This window comes from Spermophilus citellus, assembly GCF_964194105.1.
Source record: "Spermophilus citellus genome assembly, chromosome: 12".
Lineage (NCBI taxonomy): Eukaryota > Metazoa > Chordata > Mammalia > Rodentia > Sciuridae > Spermophilus > Spermophilus citellus.
In genome coordinates this window covers 34,244,535-34,263,374 of record NC_138198.1, presented here as the reverse complement: position 1 = coordinate 34,263,374, position 18,840 = coordinate 34,244,535, and the positions used below count along the sequence as shown (strand labels likewise).

The window sequence follows — 18,840 nt, the reverse complement described above, 5'->3', positions numbered from 1 at the left end:
TAAAGGTACACCTGAAGTAATGTGACAAGAGTAAGATTATTTTTAGAAAAAAAATTGTGGTGGAAGTGAAAATAATAGGAAAAGGTGCAGAACATAGGTGTCATGAAGACAATTTAGAAGGCTGTTAGTAATACTGTTTAAAATAGCTACAACTGACTGTGTTCCAAATATGTCACCCAACAGTTTACCAATACATAAACTTTTCAAACGTATGTGCAGAAAAGGAACCATTCATCACCAATTGATTTATGACAGACGAAACGCAGAAAGATAGCTCACTGTCACACCTTACATCACAAAGAATCACTGATATTCTCAGAAATTAAATCTCTCTAATCCTATGGCTCTGTTGTAGCATAATGAAAAAGGACCATGAGATGGATGACAATTAAAAAAAATGAAAGTTGTTGCTATTTTTGTTAGGTATTGGCTACATATGTAAGCTGTCTCCATATGCCATTTACTTAAAACTAATACAAAGTGCTCTTAGAAAACTACTACATTTATTGCTACTTTTAGATGGAGAACTAGGAACACAAAGAAAATAAGAAAATTGCTTTAGTTCCTTAATAGCAAATGGTTCAGATCTTGATGATCTGACATGAAGAGAACACATGTCTTCTCCATTTAGAGGACAAGGTAGCTGTTTCCTCTCTTGTCATATAAAAAGCTGTAATATCAAATTGCCTTTTAAACCTGCAATCAAATGTGTTTTTAAGTAAATGTATAAATAGATTCTTATATCAAAAACAGAATGAGAAATATTTTCAAAAGTCCATGTTATTATTTTCATGCTAAATATTTCTCACTCACATCCCAGCCTCAGTAAGCCTCCAGATTAAGTTTCTTGAGCCATGTTTATAATTCAATGATTGATATTATCAAATAATTGTGGCCAAATCCAGCTGACTATACACTAGATATAACTAGCTGACAACTAGTTATTGACAGAGAGATAAATAATTAATGTAATACTCCAATATTTCAGTAATATAAAAATTATCAAAATAAATCCTTTGAGTTGTACAATATTATGATTCGAACAAAATCCTTTAATTTGTCCCAATTAAATCACAAAACAAACTTTAATAGCTTATTTTAAAAAATTGTTATCAACTAATTGGTCATTTTTTCATTTATTTTTATTCGTATTTTTTGAACACCAGAGAATAAACCCAGGGGTGTTCTACCTCTGAGCTAGATTCCCCAACTTTTATTTTCAGTGATGAAGATGGAATCATTTTTGAGAAAGGGTCTCACACAGTTGTTGAGGCTGCCCTTAAACTTGTAAATTCTCCTGTTTAATTGACATTATGTCCTATGTTTTCAAAATAAGATTATTCTCTGGTTAGTATATGACTCTATATTACAACAAACATGAAGATCAAGACCTACAAAAATTACAACATTGAAATTAAAAAAAAAAATTATCTCCCATTACATGTGTTCTCATTAAAATAAATGTGAGAAAATCACAGAAATGAAAATAATGTACTAAAAGTTGAAAACCTTTGTCTCAAATTTTTACAATTATATATCACATTGGATAATACATTATAAATTTTCAAAACAAATTATTTAGGTAGCCATTGTGGATGACAAAAAGAGGTTGTGATAGATGCTATACTTTTCAATTAGTGGGGGAAAAACTATGATAAAAAGAGAAAAAGGAAACACAGTTGATATTCTGAATTTCTCAAATATGTTTAATATTGATTATCTTCCCCAGATAATCAGTTTCACTGTTACTGATTTTACCTGATCAATATCTGATATTCAAAGGCCTATTACAGAAAAATGAATGTAGCACCAGACCAGACTTAGAATCTTAATTTTTCTGTTTATTAACTATTTAATTTCAGATCACTTTATCATATTTCACTTTTAAGTCAAATTTTATGGGAAAAATACACATACAGACAAATATCATTACCTAAACACAAAAATAACCATTCTGGGGTTGGGATTGTGCTTCAGTGGCAGAGCACTTGCCTGGCATGTGTGAAGCACTAAGTTTGATCCTCAGCACCACATATGAATTAAAATAATTTAAAAAATATAAAATAAAGGTACATCAACAACTAAAAAATATTTTTTTAAAAAATATTCATTCTTTCCTTCTCTCCCCATATGTGTTGTATGAATGTACATAAATGTAATATGACCCATAGTCATGTTATGTGTTACACACACACACATAGAAATATTTGGAAAATTTCACTTTGGCTGGAAAAAAAATTATTAATAAGAATTCAAGAACTGGAGACAGTTCAGTTGGTAGAGTTTTTGGCTTGCATGCAGAAAGCCCTGGGTTCAATCTCGAGCACTACAAAAAAAAAAAAAAAAATTCCCCATAGGGACCACGAAAACAAAAGCAAACAAACAAAAAATTCAATTTTTGTAAGATGTATTAAATAATATAATTTGTGTTAGGAAATGAAGGAGAAAAATGACAAGATATTGTAATTAAGAAATTTGATGCTCAATGGTGAACACAAAATGTTATATTTTTAATGAAATTGCTTTACTTCTCTTCATTTTGATGTGACCTTTGTAAAATATTTTTGTTTGTATGGTTCATAATTATATAACTTAAGAAAACAGTATGTTGACCAAATAAAAATACATTATGCATGTCAAAATATTCCCACATAATCTGAAAGAATCTACCATGCAAGTTAAGCAGAATATATTAATAAGTTAATACACTAAGTCTACTAGAAATACTTGAAATGCCAGGCAGAACTAAAACAATAATGAAAAACATTTTATTTCAATGATGCAGCAATAGTAATATATGACTTTCCTTTAGAACCAAATAAAATGCAATAATTCTGAGACTCACAGGGATATATAAACAGCCTAAATAATAATGCATGTACTTATTATTTTCTTGGTGATTAGTTTAATTATTTGTCTTAAGTGCTAGAAAAGTAAATATATTTGAAATATTAGCATCTTAATTTCATAGCACTGTTATTGAAATTTCTTACTGTAACTGGTCATATAAACAACAAAAGGCATGCAATATGTGTGTTATTACAAAGACATGCATTTATAAAATACATGTCTCAATAGAGAAAAATGTCATCAGAAGACATTAGGTGAATGTCTTAAAATTTAACCATTTCAGTTCCAGTGCTTATCTCTCATTTTAAGACAAAACCAACTGAAAACTGATTTTCCATGAGGCATGCATAAGACACACTGGAAGAATGCACATCAAAGTATTTCAGAACGAATATATCCTTTGCATAGCATAAAGAAAAATGTCAATGCAGAGTAATTCTACTTATTGGGAAATAGTGAAATATAAGGCAAAGTAAACGAGGACTTTCAAAAATGGTTTCCATAAAATGGGTTGTTTTAAAATATGGAAGCCATTGGTATATTACAAAAAAATTGAATCATTACAAATCAGCTAATGGCTGGACTTACACTGAAAAGTTGGAATTTACTTCTGTGAAGAAAAAAAACACTTGCAGATATTGTTCAGAACAGTTTTAAAAATATGATACATCCATACTTTTAACAATAGAGACAAGCTTCCCTTGATTTCACGTGTTTTACTCTTCTCCCTTTACCTTTCCCCAGTTCAGGCGAGGGGCTCCACCTCCAGCAGCTTCCCAAGTACACCCCCTCCACTGTCCCACAACTACACCCAACTAGGAGCTCTATAACCCCACCACACCCACTCAGCCGCCTGAAGGAGTGAAGACCAGGAACACCACACCCCCTCCTCTGCCCCACTGGCCTACAACTATAATCTCCACTGCATCCACCCAGCCACCTGTAAGAGCACCACTGCCTCACAGCAACAGACAGCGCGCCCCCTCTCCACACACTGCCTCGCCCAACTCCTCGCCCGCTGCCACACACAGCGAGGGATACTGAAGTCCGCCCTACCTGAGGCTCTCCGGGCTCCGGGAAAGCCAACAGCAGAACAGTGGTGAGGGCCCAGGCTGCCCCTGTGGGAGTCCCCAGGATCTCACCGGGGACTGCAAAGGGGAAAGGTGCCACCATGCCTCCCCAGAGGGCGACGAAGCCGTGGGACCAGGAGCGAAGAGCCCAGGCAGCAGTCAGCAGGAAGTACCTTCTGGAAGGTACGTCCTTCTCCCCCTTCTGCCGGCCTCTCCTGCCCTGCGTCAGGACATGCCAGCGCATGTCTTTTGGTGAGATGATTCCATTAACACATTCAGTGTTATTATTGAGAGATGATTTTTATTTCCTATTATTTTGATTTATTTCTAGTTTTCACATTTTAGATTTTACTTTAACTATTCTTTAGTTGTAGTTTTCCTCTCTGTTGATATATGTATGTATATATGTTTATATGTACACATATATATATATTATTTTTCTTCACAAAATATTTTACTAAGTATGTTTTGTAATGCCAACTTTCTAGTCATGAATTTTTTTAACTTATTTATTATGGAAGGTCTTACCTCATATTCAAATCTGAACAAATTTAGTATTTTTGGTGTAATCCATTTTTTTTCCCAGAGCTTGGCATATATTATTTCAAGACCTCTAGCTTCTAGGGTCTTGGTTGAAAAATCAGCTGAGATCTATATTTATTTGCCTCTGAATATGACCAGTCATTTTTCTCTAGCAGGTTTTAAAATTCCATCTTTATTCTGTATGTTAGGTGTTTTCACAATGTTGTGGCTAGGAGTGAGCCTGTTGTGATTCTATATATTTGGAGTTCTATATACTTCCTGTGTTTGATTTTCCGTTTCATTCTTAAGATTTTGGAAATTTTCTGTCATTTCATTGAAAAGATTGTTAATTTTTTGGTTTGAAATTCAGTGCCTTCATCTACCCCAATGAATCTTAAGTTTGGCCTTTGCATTTATTTATTTATTTATTTTTGAAAATTCTGTTTATGGTCTGGTAACATCTTTTCTCTATGATGAACTTTATTTTCAAGAATATGTACTACTTCTTCATTACTTGAACATCTGCCCTTCAAGTCATCTACTCTTTTGATGATACTTTGCATTGAATTTTTAATTTGGTTTATTGATTCCTGCATTTTGAGAATGTCTGATAGATTTTTCTTTGCAACTTTTATTTTTTTATTGAATAGTCTATTACTTTTTATGTCTTCTTGTGATTTCACTCCTTAAATCATCTTTTATCTGATAGATCAGTTGAACTATAAACTTTATGAATTTCTTCTCTGACATTTCCTCTCCTGTGGTTTTTGTGGAATCTGCTGTTGAGTGTTTCTGGTTTGTTTGGGATGCTTTGTTCTCTTGCTTGTTCATTTTTTTTTTGTTTGTCTACTAATGCATCTAAATGGGTCTGAAGCACCAGAGCTTCTAGTCTATGAATTTCTTGTGATCTTGTAGATCAGTCACTAATATGGCAGTATGTAAAGATGTGATGTGTAACCGATGTGATTCTGCAATCTGTATTTGGGGTAAAAATGGGAGTTCATAACCCACTAGATTCTAATGTATGAAATATGATTTGTCAAGAGCTTTGTAATGTTGTGAACATCCAATAATAAAAAAAAAAAAAAACTGTCCCTGACTATCCAAGCTTTTCTTAAGAGCCTAGAGTAAGTCTTCTGTTTTAGATGAAAATGTGCACCCAGTGTACTCTGTAGCATGGCGGGAAACTGAGCAAATCCTCCTGCATGGTCCCAAATTTACACGCTGAGCTTTCCTGGTGACAGTCCTGGGTGGAGCCCCTGGGAGGTGAGGAGGTCATGCGTTGGATCCCTCACAAATGGCGTTTGTGCGCCCACAGAAGAGGCCCTGAGGCTGCCTCCTTCCACCACCTGAGGACTCAGCGAGAAGCTACATCTGTGAACCAGGGAATGGGCTATTGCTGGACGTGGAAACTTTTGGGCCTGGAAGGTGGACTTCCCAGCCAGAAGTGTGCAAAATAAGCCTCTGCTGTTTGTGAGTTGCTCGGTCCATAAAATTTCATCATAGCAGCCTGAGCAGGCAGCTCCACCTGCAGTGTCACATTCAGCCCCGTGCGGTCAGGGTTGGGGCTGTCAACGCAGACCAGTGGAGCTCCGCTGCAGGCAGCATGGCACCCACCCGGGCACCGACCCAGGCCCGGCCCTTGTCTCCTTCTCTGCAACCTGAGTAGATTCATCTGACTCCCGATGACACGAGTGTGTCTCTTCTGCAAATAAATAAGAGTTGGTGTGACTCTTGGGGAGCTCCCACCTCAGGGAACACCTCTGGGCCTGGCTCCTCGGTGGACAGGGACCATTCTGTTTCCCACTCTGTCTGCATGCCCATCTCTGGACACCCAGGGAACACTGTGTTCTGTCCTTTCTTCCTCACTCTTTTCACAGCCTTTCATCAAGGGCACATAAAACTCTCCTCCCAGTTTCCATCTGCATGAAGTTTCCATGCTTCTCCAGGGGAAGCCAATCGGGCATCTGGATCAAAGCTGTGCCCTGGCCCCTGCCCACCCCCACCAGTCACCGTGCGCACCTGGGCCTGCAGGCACTGCCCTCTGCTCCCATCCCACTTCCTTGGCTTCGTTCTTGGCCTTCGTAATAAGACATACAGCTTCCTGTGTTTCTTTATAGTTCCACTCAGATGGCTCCTTCTGGAAGTCGTCACTTGGACACTGGGTGCTCAGTGAGGCACCTCCACTTCTGTGGAGGCCTCTACAAGCACTCAGCACCTGAGAGACCAGGTCCCACTCTTCCAACAACTGTGAGCCCCCAGAGGCAGGCACCTGTGCTGTCCACTCCTGAGTCCCCAGGGACTTGACCCAGAAGAGACCAGGGAGGAGCGCATGGAGGTAGGCTGCCAGTCCACAGCACAGCAGAGGCCTCCCGTTTCCATACTCTTCTAGAAACTTTTATTGAGGAAACACAGATAACGAAGTGCTACAGCACATGTCCTGAGATAGAAAATGCTATGGCTTTCTGCACACTGGGCTTCCATATGAATCCATCCTTCTCCTCTGCAGTGAGTGGGACAGGGCTATTCCTGGGAGAATCCCTTAAGGTCCTGAGTTCTCTGGCACCATTATACTGGTGCATGTTTTGCTGTGTTCTAATTTAAAATTATTTTATCCCTGGCACAATTCACATATCAATTGCTCTCTTTATCAAATGCACCACTTCTTAGCTCCAAGTGAGGAAGATTCAGGTCCTGTAGAACATAGATGTGCTCTCAAACTGCTACTCTTTGGTTTGATCGGGATCAGGAAAAGCCACAAGAACAGTACTGAGAGACAGGATCTCAACAAGGGTGCCAATAGGGACCTACCTCCTGCCACATGCCATTGGCCACACCCGCGAGGAGACTGGAGCACATGAGCACCTCAGTGTGGTCCCTCAGTGTGGCCAGCCTCCTGGTCACACAACTGTGGCAGGTGGTCTAGAGAAGCAAATGGGAGCCATCTAACCCCGTGACTAGACGTGGGTACTGAGAAAAGGAAGCTTAGAGACATGGACTCTCATGGGAATTGGCCAGGTAACAACACTGATGACACTCAGTCACCACACTGTCCCAGTGCCCTGCTGGTCTGTCAGGTACAACGCTGCTCCAAGGTGGTGGCAGGAGGTGGCCCCGGACCAGACCCAGGCCTTCCAACGTCCAGCTGGAATGAGGGTTGACATTTACTGTACGGTATGGGCTTTAAGACACAGCACCCACTTAAGCCAGGCCCACAGCGGGACCAGTCGCAACATGTCCCATGACTACGATGGCCACCTGCACAGGGGGAGAGGGCTCAGGACGTTGACCCTTTCAGGGACGGGCATACATGGAGGAAGGGCACCCACACTGTTCCAGTGGCAGGGGTGCGCACGATCACATGGAGTGTGACCAGGTCAGCCACACAGCCACTGAGGCTCCCCATCCTGGATTCAGCAAGGCCACCTGATGGCCCACACTGCTGCCCAAACCATTCTTCACCTCCTCCGTGTCTGAGGACCTGGCTCTTACCCTGAGTTAGATATTTACAGAATTATTCAGATATTGAAATCTGATACTTAGGAACTAGTTGAATAGAAACATCTATATCTTCACATGTTATGCATTGCTTTGGTTTCTAATCCACATGACATAGTTTTTTTATTAATGACTATTTAAAAACTTTCTGAGTCTGGCTTATTTTGCAACTTTGGTGTCTGGTTCTCACCCTCCTTGTGTGTCTGTCTGTCACTGAAAAGCAGGACACAACGATTGATCTCTACTTGTCTGTGCCTCCGTATGCCTAGCACCGGTCGGTCTCAGTGCTCGACACTGGTTCAGACTGTGGAGTGAACGGGAGTCAGCTTCATTTCCCATTCATGTCACTCCTCAGCGTGACAGAAAACAGACAGTCCCACCCCACAAGTAGCTCCTAGGGTGACACCGGGGTCTGACAGACGCCCACAGGGTGGAACGGTCAGAGGTGACCCCTCCCTGAGAAGCCTGGTGAGTGTTGAGAATGAAGCAAGGCTGTGGCACACAGGTCAGTCAAGGAATTGGGTCAGCATTGTTAAGGAATTAGGACTTAGGTTATCAATGCTCTAAACTGGATACTTCTGAGACGTTGTTAGGGTTAGATAGGAGGTATCCCCCAAGAGTTCACGGGTGAGACAAGGCAAGTCTGTTAGGAGGTAAAATGATCAGATTACGAGAGCTGTGACCTGCACAGTGGTTTACTCCCCCCATGGATTAACTGGATGGTGACCACAGGCAGGTGCAGTGTGGCTAGAGGAGGTGGGTCTCTGTGCCTTTGGGGCTCATGTTTTGCGTCCCTGGGGAGCAGAGCTCTCTCTTCTTCCTCTCTTGTGTCCTGAGCTGTTCTTCTCACCACACCCTCCTCCATGATGCTCTGTGTCACCTCAGGCCCAGAGCCATGCAGCCGGCCAGCCAGGACCTGAAACTCTGAAACCTTGAACCCAAAGGTACTTTTCCTCCTCTACATTGTTCTTGCCAGTTTTTTCGGTCACAGTAAGGAAAAGCTGACTAAAATAGATGTCTTACTATATGACCTTGTTTTAATTTGATGGCTGATCACTTGTTAACCTACAAGGTGTCCAAGCTCTGCCCACACTTGAAGAAGCAGTTCCAGGACTACTGGAAGTGAGAGGGAGGAAAACCAACCTTCTACACAAACCCAAGAACACGAGGACGTGGGGCACGAGGTGGTCTGACATCTTCCTTGTGGCCTCTGTATTTACAGAATGGGGCAGGACAGGAATTGGACAACTGATTGGGCAGACGGCCTCTTGTCCCTCACGCAGAAGGAGAGCATGCTGGCAGCTCACCCTCTCGGCCCTCCGACTGCCGTGTGCTCAGAGGGTTCTGCGGGGTGTGTGGAGATTGGCTTTGGGTATGAAAATGGCGGCGGCACACACTACATCCAGCCAGAGCCACTCTGCCTCGCTGCCCAGCGGTGGTCAGTGTCCCTGGGCACTAGCTGGCAGCAGGCCCCCAGCTTGGTTCTGCTGTGTGAATGGTTAATGCCACAGGTCTGGAACCAGCTCCAAGAGCCTCCCAGGCTCCCTCCAGCGGGTACGGTGGCCCCACTGCTCAGTCTTGCCCTCCCTGTTTCCTCGTCTGCTAAGGGGAGGGGCACCAGCACCTTCCTTGTGTGAGGAGTGGAAAGACACGCACCCCTGCCAGTGCTAAGTAACTGTCAGACCATCGTTGTGACCTGAGAAGGTCCCTGGCACTGACCGACCTACCTCGGTGTAGACAATGGCCATCATCCAGAACCGTCTGCTGGGCCTGGACACCGACAGCATGGCCCAGAGGAAGATCAGAATGGGCAGCAAGAGGGTGATCATGGAGGCAGAGACCATGTGGTTGAGGATGATCACGAAGTAGCACACCATTTCTGAGCGGGCCACCAGAGTGTTGTACATGGCGTAGAAGAGCAGCAGGAACCGGGGCTGGCCCACGTAGAACCTCTCGGACTCTTCCAGCTCATCGTCATGGAACATCCTGTTAAAATAAACCACGTGCTCACATCTGCCTCCAGTTTCTCCAAAACACTTAAGTTCATTGAACAGGATCCTTCCTGCAGCGCCCCCCACCCAGCTTCCTGGAGCCTATAGTTTGGAGAAAACCTAACATAGATTGAGTATCCTGTATTTAAAAAGCTCAGGATTGGAAATGTTTTGGATTTTGAGTTTTTTTTTTTTTTCAGATTTTGGAATATCTGCATACAAAATGAGATATTGTAAAGTTGGAACCCAAATCTAAATATGAAATTTACTTCTGTATCATATAATGTCTTATCCATATAGCCTGCAGGTAATTTTGTACAATATTTTAAATAATTTCTGTGCATGAAACAAAGTTTCATGGCATGAAATCAAGAACTTCCCACGTCATGTCAGTGCTCAGAAGTTCTAGATTTCAGAGCATGCTGGATTGACGAGGGATGCTCAGCCTGCAGTAGGCTTTCCACAGCGGGGAACGTCTCTGGGAGGTGTTTGTGGAGGATGAAGTGCAGGGGTCCTGGCATGTGCACTGGCTCTCGGGTCTAGGAGAACTTTCCTCCACACCCAGCTAAGCAGGTGTGGAGCTGGCCTGGGCCTGGGCTGCCCTTACTTGTTCAGCAGCAGCTCGCTGGCCGTCAGCTCATGGGTCAGGGGCGGCAGGATGCTGGACTCCAGCTTGTCGGTGCAGCTGTCATCAGGGCTGACCATCATGTGGTTCTTGCCCCCAGAGTCATCCTGTGAGCCGAAGGACAGGTGCTCGAAGCTCACAGCTTTGCTGTAGGAGGGCGGGGCCTCCACGTCACCCTCATCGGTGGAGAACTGTGGACATTCCTCCTCCTCGGGAGTGAGGCCGGCCTCCTGGGGGCCCAGATCACACTCAGCTTCCTCCTCCTCTTCTTCCTCCTCCTCCTGGGTGTCCCCAAGCTGGAGCTCGAGCTCGGGCACAGGGCCTACCACCTCCTCCTCTGCCTCGGCCTCCACTTCCTCTATGGTTTCTGTGGTCCCCTGGCGTGAGTATAGCATGGTGCACTGCGTGGGCTCACTGTCAGGAGACAGGGGATGGGCGCAGAACCCTGCCTGAGCACCGCCTCCCCCCCTCAGGATCTCTCTACGTGTTCAAGACACCTCAGAATGCCCAAGCAAAAGCATCAAGGCATGTGAGCAGCTCAGACCCCGCCTCCCTGATTCCCCCTGCTCACTTCCCCAGGACCCTGGCTCCTGATCCGATGCACAGGGGTCTCTGGATGCCAAGGAGGGTGTGGGCACACACGTCGTTCAGAAGCAGATGCACGTCACACGGCCCTCAAGGAGCAAAACCCACCTACGCACAGATTCTGAAACAGCATGGAGAATCAGAGGCACAAGCTCTGGTGCATACTTCCAAATCAAGACTGCTCGGCACACCTACCGTCAGCGTCTTTGAAGACAAGCAGAAGAGTGTGTGGGGAGAAGCCATGCCGGTTTTGTTGTGTGGGTTTGGACCAAGATGTGTTCTACTCAGTCCTACGAAAGGGACCCACCCAGATCCAAGGGCGATGACTTGATAGATATTGGCTCAACTAAAAAAAGTCACCCTTCTCTGATATTGGCTTTTCCTCCTCGGTTCCCGCTCCTGTGCCTTTCCCTTATCAGTGCGTAGCTCATTCGACTACACTTCCACCAGCCTGCAGCCCACAGCCCTTTCTCACTGAGATCCTGTTCTGACGTCGGCCATTTTCTCTTGCCACAGTGAGCTCCCTCCCAGCTGTCTGCTGTGCCCAGGGCGTGCTCCTGCTCTCCCTCCAGCACCCCAGCTTCCTTCTCCTACCAGCTCCTCCTCTCCTCTCCTTTTAAGAAGCTACTCTAGTCACAGCGACAGTCCCTCCTTTTGCTGCCCTGCACTTTCCTCTTAGATCCTTCTCCCCTAACTCCCTGTAGGTGTGTGCAGGGAGGTTAGAAATGGAAGGAGAGCAGCCACATGCACCACGTGAGTGGCACGCCTTCCATGACTGCCTTCCCCGACACGGGCAGCTGCCAGAGGGGCCGCACTTGTCTGGATATTTGGAGCCTGGAGGATGTACTCCTTCCTGCTCTAGAGACGTACCCTAACTGACCACCATGCGAGGGCAGGCTGCTTCCTCCAACGCTGAGGAGCTCAAATGCAAAGACTATCTGTTTAGACGTGTCCACGAGTGACGTATGCTCCTGGCACAGCCCTTCCTGGCATCCTGTGACCCAAGAACCCCAAAGTCTTCTCAGGTGTTCAGGCCCCCAGGGCTCTGGCCTTAAAGGACCACATCAGGTAGAAGGTTCCTGGACTGTCAGGCCCACCAGGATTTTTGCTAAGACTTACCTCAGTTAGATACAGCCTCCTAGGAAGGCCATGACATTGACCCCTCACCCAGGTCTCATTTGCAGTGTGACTGTAAGCCAGTGGAAGCACAGTGGTCTGGGGTCATGTCTGGGCCCGAGGGGCTGAGTTGCACTCCAGGACTCAAGGGACCGGAAGACCCACAGAACTTGCATCTGCAGAGATGTCTCAAGCAGGAAGGCATTGCTGTCAACGCCAGGCCCTGCTCCCTGCTGCACTGTCAAGATACAGGGCTGCAGCAAAAGGTGGTGCCTCTCTGATTTGCCCTGCAAGCTGCCAGGGTGAAGTTCATTTTGAACTGGGTTATGTTCATCTCAGGATAAACAAACAGTGGCTGACCTCCCTGCCGACCACTTAAGGCATTTCAAAGAAGGAGTTCTGGGTGCATGCAGATAATTTCATTCCTCAGTGATTATTATTTTAAGGGCAGGACTTAGTGATGAAACAAGCCAGGAGTAATTTTTTCCAAAAAAAAAAATTATAATCTACAAAGGTGATATATTTTACAGCATAATCACATTCTTTCCCAAAGCCAATGGTAAGATGTATTCTGACTTTTATGTTAGTTATGCAAATAAAACAGATTTATTCTGTATCAACTTAAAATGACCATAGATCCCAGAGTTTTCATATTTTTCCTCCTCTATGTATTTTTTTTAATCATGAGAAAAATGTTTTCTTCCTACTCCATGAGGACCATATATAAAAGCTATAAATCGAATGTAGGGAATATGATTATGTCTTTGGAAATGGAAAGTGTGAAATGCTTAAAAAATGCAAGATAATGTTGGCAATCAGGAACGTTAAGAAATTCCTAACAGACAAAAACTAGGGAGCAATGAGCATCATGGAAAGCTGTCCTGGGACCAGGATGCCTCTGAGGGCCGGGGCCATGCTCTGTCAGACATGCAAGTTGTTAAAAGAAAGACGAGGTGCATCCGAGGACTCGGGGCCACGCACGGGGGAGGTGACAGACCAGGAGGAAGCATGCACGAGGTGAGCACCTGGATGCTAAACTGCCACTGTCAGCTGACGAGGAGGACATGTCCATGCTGAGCATTTTACGGAGCCTAGGCCGAGCGCGCTCGCTCGTTTTAGGAACAGCGTCTGGTCCATCTAAATCATCAAGGGTGGACTGCCTTGAGAACAGCATGGTGGCTTCAGTGTAGCAGCTAGCAGCGCAAACAGTCACAGAAACACAGAGTTAACATGCCAGTGTGCTCCAGGTCCACCCGGCTCACTGGCCCACGCACGGCCATGCAGTGACCACACAGACACCAGCACCAACCACCCAGGCAGGGAGGACCTGCCTGGCAGACACGAATCACAGGAGACCCCAGTTAAAAACACGTTGGTGGTGAGGAAGTCCATAATTTACATAATGAAAACTTGGCAAATGGAGTTGTTCTTAAAATCAAAGAAAATATATTTTATTTGGAATCGTTATCCTGAGTTCTTTGAGAGGATTGATTAATCTAATTGCATGAGTAGAAAATAACTGCTCATACAATTTGCATAGAAGATTCTTATTTTTTTTTTTAAAACAATGCAGTCTCCAAAATGAGAAAGAGAAGCTCAGGAACGACATAACCAACTGAATTTTCCACCCTGTTTTTGAGTGACATTCAGTTCAGCCAAACTAAACGCCTTGGGTGTAAGAGATGTTGGCTTTATATCCACCTGGACACCAACCAACATCAAAATTAAATCAAATGCTACAAAGAAACCAACAAAAGTGTTCCCGCAACACCAGGTCCATTTTGTCTGTTAATGATTCGTTTTGCCTAGTTTTTATTCTGGATCATGCCTGGGCCTGGGTGGAGGTCACTGCTACACTCATCCCTGGTGCCCAACAGGACAGCACTGGGCAGGGCAAAGCAGGGCCTCCACTGCAGGCACACAGCAGGCTCCCGGGGGGTTTCAGATGATGCTGTCCCCTGCATACTGGGGGACGCTTGTCAGAATGTTGTTAACGTGACTTGCAGGGATTTAAGGTAATGCTTTAGCTCTGAGAAGGTGGGCGGTACCCGATCTGACAAGTCAGCTGTTCAGAGTCCAGCTTGTGGTTTTACATCTGGATTGGAAGAAAACCATGAGGCTCCAGCCAAGGAAATGTGAACTCCTCAGTGAGGCTTCACGCTGGCCACCTACTGTGTGCGCACATTGAAAATAGGACATCAGAGCAGGAGCCTTGGAGGTGGAAGGGCCACACTGACAGGGCGAGGCCAGGGCCTGAGCACCAGTCTCCACAGGAGGACCCCTCCTGGGGAGGTCACCGCCTGCCCAGCAGAGCCTCCTGTGGATTTGGCGTGGAGTGGACCAGTTACTATTTGCAGGTTTCAAGGCTGCTGAGGTAGAGACTGGGAGTTTGGCTCAGACAGTGCGACAGGGCAAGTCTGCTGATGCCGGAAAATGGCCTTTCTCTCCTTCCCTTTCTTTAGGCTGAAAATCAAAGTCAAAGTACATTAAAAACTAATGGGGACAGTTGTGGTTTTCTAGCAGATTCTGTATCAATCAATTATTTCAGAACCTGGGAAATATTTTGATACCGTTTGTTAAACAGCAATCAATGAATTTAAATATCTCCTGACTCACTATATCTGATCATCTGTATAGTTTTATATTTGTGATCTTGGGTGTACTTGATTTAATTATAACCAGACTTCCTTTTTCTTATTTTTTTTCCTCCCATGTTTTTTGATTTATAATATTTAATGACTTAATTGGACATATTGCATATTGTTATGCATAGGAATGACATATGATTATTTCATGGAAGATTTGTTTTCAGTTTGCTTTCTAGTATTCTTTTTGGTTTATTTGATTCAGAATTTGGTTGTGAAGCAGTAATTCTCCAGCTAGGCCCATGTATGAGATTTAGGAAGCCTATGAAACCCTTAAATATCTTATAGAAAAAATCTGTATTTGTGGGAATTCTCCCCTTTTGGAGATCATGTGGCTCACGAAGTCCCCAAAACGGTTCATGCTGCTAGTCATGGTAATGATGTGATGACGGGCACAGAGAGCTACTCCATGCATCTCCCCGTCATGGCTGAACTTAGAGGTGTGGGTGAATAGTCTTACGGAACAAGGCAAGAGGGGAGGCCAAGGAATAAAAAGGCAGATGAGTACACACTGTAAGTCACACCAGGGGAAAGCATGTTTTCTTGAAGAAATGATGCAATGTGTAATATTCAGATCATAGAACTGCATGCATACAGTTACCTTCTTCACTAAGTGGGAAGAAGTAATTCCAGGTGGGCATGAACATGACTTTCAGTTAAGTTAATCAGAGCTTTCTGTGACTTTTTTTGTTTTGAAATTCCAAAAATGAAAATAAAATTTTCAATTTTTCCAATATAGTACCAAACCCAGTCCACATTTCCCATGTGCGGAGGGGCACTATACAAAGTGGAGGTGGTAGCATTTATAAGTGCTGAGAAATAATGAATGAAAAAATGAATGAATGAAAGTAATATAATTTGGGAAATGCACATCTAGAGAATCTCAGTATTTCCTTCATAATTACCCTAACTATTTGAGATGTCATTGGTCATGAGTAGGTTTTCTAAAATGTGTGGGCTTGGGGACTTGGGGATCCCGGTTCACCTTCTTTGGGTGCTATCACCAGGAGGGGAGCATGGGCCAGTGGCCAGCTTGCCAGGGACAGGCCTCGCCTCCCCACCCCCCTGACACCTGCATCTGTGGCCTATTCTTATTACTGTTCTAGAGCTGGGATCAAACCCGGGGCCTCCAGCATGCTTAGCACACACTCTTCCCTGGTGGCCCCCCTGCCAATCTTCTTGTTCATGAAAGAGCTACCATGAGATAAACTGGAACCCATGAGTGCACAGGAAAATGGGGTAAAGACAGGTTTTACATTTTGGCTTAAAATGAATGAAAGAGAGAACAATCCATTTAATGACACCCATCTAAAGACGTAAAGAGACTTCTTGCTATAAGAACAAATTAAGGTTGGCAGCTTCCAAATAGAACAGTTATTTTGGTTTGCAAAAAAATAACAATAAACTACAAAATAATGACTTTGGTCTTAGCAAAGCCCATCTTCTGATGTCTTTTCTAAGACTAAAGCCCCCCTTTAGTCTTAGCTCCAGAAGGCACAGGCCCTCTCCCTCCTCGCTAATGGCAGCGCTGCACAATGTTCTCCCCAGGTGACTCTGGCATTACTAATGGGTCCAGAAAGGAGTGGAGGGAAATGTGCATGCGCTCGGGAAGGAAGAGCAGCACCAAGACAGTCTGGATCCTGGGACACATTTCTCTTAACTATTTTTTTTCTAGGAATTAAAAAATTCCTAGACAGGATCTCAATTAGGAAACAGTTTGACCTTGAAACCTTGAGAGGTTTCTGTCCTTAACGTTGTTTCTTCTCACAAGAACACTTAATAGCTGAAATATCTGTGACTTTGCAACATATAAAGAATCAAAGATTATGCCCAAATTAAAGGAGAAATACAATCTCATTTGTTTATCCCTGGAAGGACTTCAAAAGAATCAGTATCTATTTTGAGAGGACAGGAAGGGATTATATCTATGCAGTTTTATCTGTAAAATATTACATTTAAATCAATATATGTATGGATATATAGTTTTAACATTAAAATGAGATCTCAACATAATACTATTCTACACTTGAGTTTTTAACACACACACACACACACACACACACACACACACACACACACACATATATATATCTATCTTTCCATTCCAATACATATATCTGGATCAATAGATAATTATTGTGTAGCAGACCAGGCCAGTGTAGAGGCTCAAAAACAGTAAATTAGCCAAAGTTCAAAAAAGCACATCAAGTTAAAAAAACAAAAACAAAAGAATTTTAACCACCTCTGCCCACTTAGGTGGCAATTTTAATTTCTGGATCCCATTTGAGTTTGGTATTGATCAACCATCTCACTCCCTGCACCTACTTATCTGGAAACTCAGTCAGTGTTTGTAAAGGACCAGGACTTCTCCCTGCCTCAGGCCCCACCATGGTGCAGTGTGGCCAGCCCAGTCCAGAGCTGGATGTCAGAGGCAGAGGGCAGGCTCCCTGCTGCTCCACACCAGCAGAGCAGGAAGCTGTGGCCTTGCCTTAGGCTCGGTTGATCCACTTAGGAGATGGCCCTTTCTTTATGGTTGTGTCCCAGAATTGAGCCCAGCCTAGAAGAGGTGCTATGGCATGTGTAAGGAGAATAATTAATCCACACATGTCCTCAGTTGTTCTGTTCCTGACCTAGGAAATGACCACAAGATGGACTCACTGGGCTAGTGAATCACCTAGGTGATGCTGTTTTTCCTCCTAGGACAGAGACTCCTGCTGGGACTCAGGGGCCAGTGTGGCACACTCCTCAGCAGCAACCCAACACCTGGGTGCAGAGTCCCCAGGCTCCTAGAGGAGTCACACACTGGCCTGGGATGCAGGGAGAAGCAAGCCGACAGCACACACTGCAGCTCAGAGCTGGGCTCAGGGCTGAACCACACGGCTTGGATCCTGGGTCTGCTTTATCATTAAGTTTCCAGCTACATGGCTGAGTGAGTCTCTCAGCCTGCCCTTAACTGAACCTTGTAAAATAGAGATGACATCAGCACGCATCTTGCAGGATCTAAAAAGATAGCATGAGGCCACCCAGGAGCAGTGTCCAGTGCTGGCCCGTGGCGGACATGTACTGCACAGCCACTGTTGGCCCTGGATCACCTGCCAATCCTGTGTGGAACCATGCAAGCACTCCTAGCACTCAGGGATGGTGGAAGCTACCAGGATCATTTCTGGAATTTTTATTCTAAGCCTTAAAGTAACAATTCTGAAAGGAAATATCCAGGATAGCAACAGAAGGTAGAAAACCCCAGTATAGAAGACACTCTTGTGGAATGGTCATTCTGAGAGGCAGCAGAGATGCAGTCCCTGGCATAAACCATAATTTGGGGATTGGGAAGGACCAATCTTGTTCACCTCTGGCTTGGAAATCTCGATACCATTCCTATAAAACACACGAGTGTTTCTTATCCTTTGTGATTGATATCTGTTTTTATCTGGTGTGGTCAGGTGAGGACAGTTCTTCCGACATAGCTCTGTGGATGGAGATCACTGGCAGGGTTTGGGACACCGTGCGAATTTTTTATTAACTTCCACCTCATTCATTCATTCATTTCTCATATTTGATGACGTCTACCTCATCACATTGACCAAAAGCAAATGCATTGTTCAGAAAGTGAAATACCTGGAGATACTGTCATGGGAATCTAAGCTATCCATCCTGTGGGCTGTCTGGGCCCCCGGGGCTGCTCCAGGCCGCTCGTCCAGTGTGTCCAGTCCCGACTCCCTGGACAGGTTCATGATGTGGTTCTGATAGTACATGTGGATGCTCTCCCGCGTCGGGACGTTGCCCTGCAGACAGGGGATAGGCCTCAGTTCTTACGGAAGCACCTGCCCATGAGCCACCTGCCATTTCTCAGCACAGACGACTCTCAGCACACAGGCCAACCTGGAATATGGACTAACGTGATGTAGGCAGGTTGGGATTGATGTCACCTCATGTAGGGT

The 18,840-nt window shown here is 44.4% G+C and overlaps 1 protein-coding gene and 1 long non-coding RNA gene across 3 annotated transcripts in view; one reads left to right on the top strand and one right to left on the bottom strand.

The window, feature by feature from the left end:
• LOC308631933 overlaps positions 1–18,840 on the top strand; it is a 253,708-nt gene that overhangs the window by 129,167 nt on the left and 105,701 nt on the right. The gene's annotated exons all lie outside the window — the stretch shown is intronic.
• The window catches only part of LOC308632035 (piezo-type mechanosensitive ion channel component 2-like), a gene marked incomplete at both ends in the record, with an annotated part of 90,415 nt that continues 79,218 nt past the window's right edge, over positions 7,644–18,840 (bottom strand). The window contains 5 exon segments of the mRNA XM_081263691.1: positions 7,644–7,700; positions 9,668–9,926; positions 10,539–10,970; positions 13,283–13,450; positions 18,518–18,684. Of these exon segments, the coding sequence (XP_081119817.1) occupies positions 7,644–7,700; positions 9,668–9,926; positions 10,539–10,970; positions 13,283–13,450; positions 18,518–18,684 (1,083 nt within the window).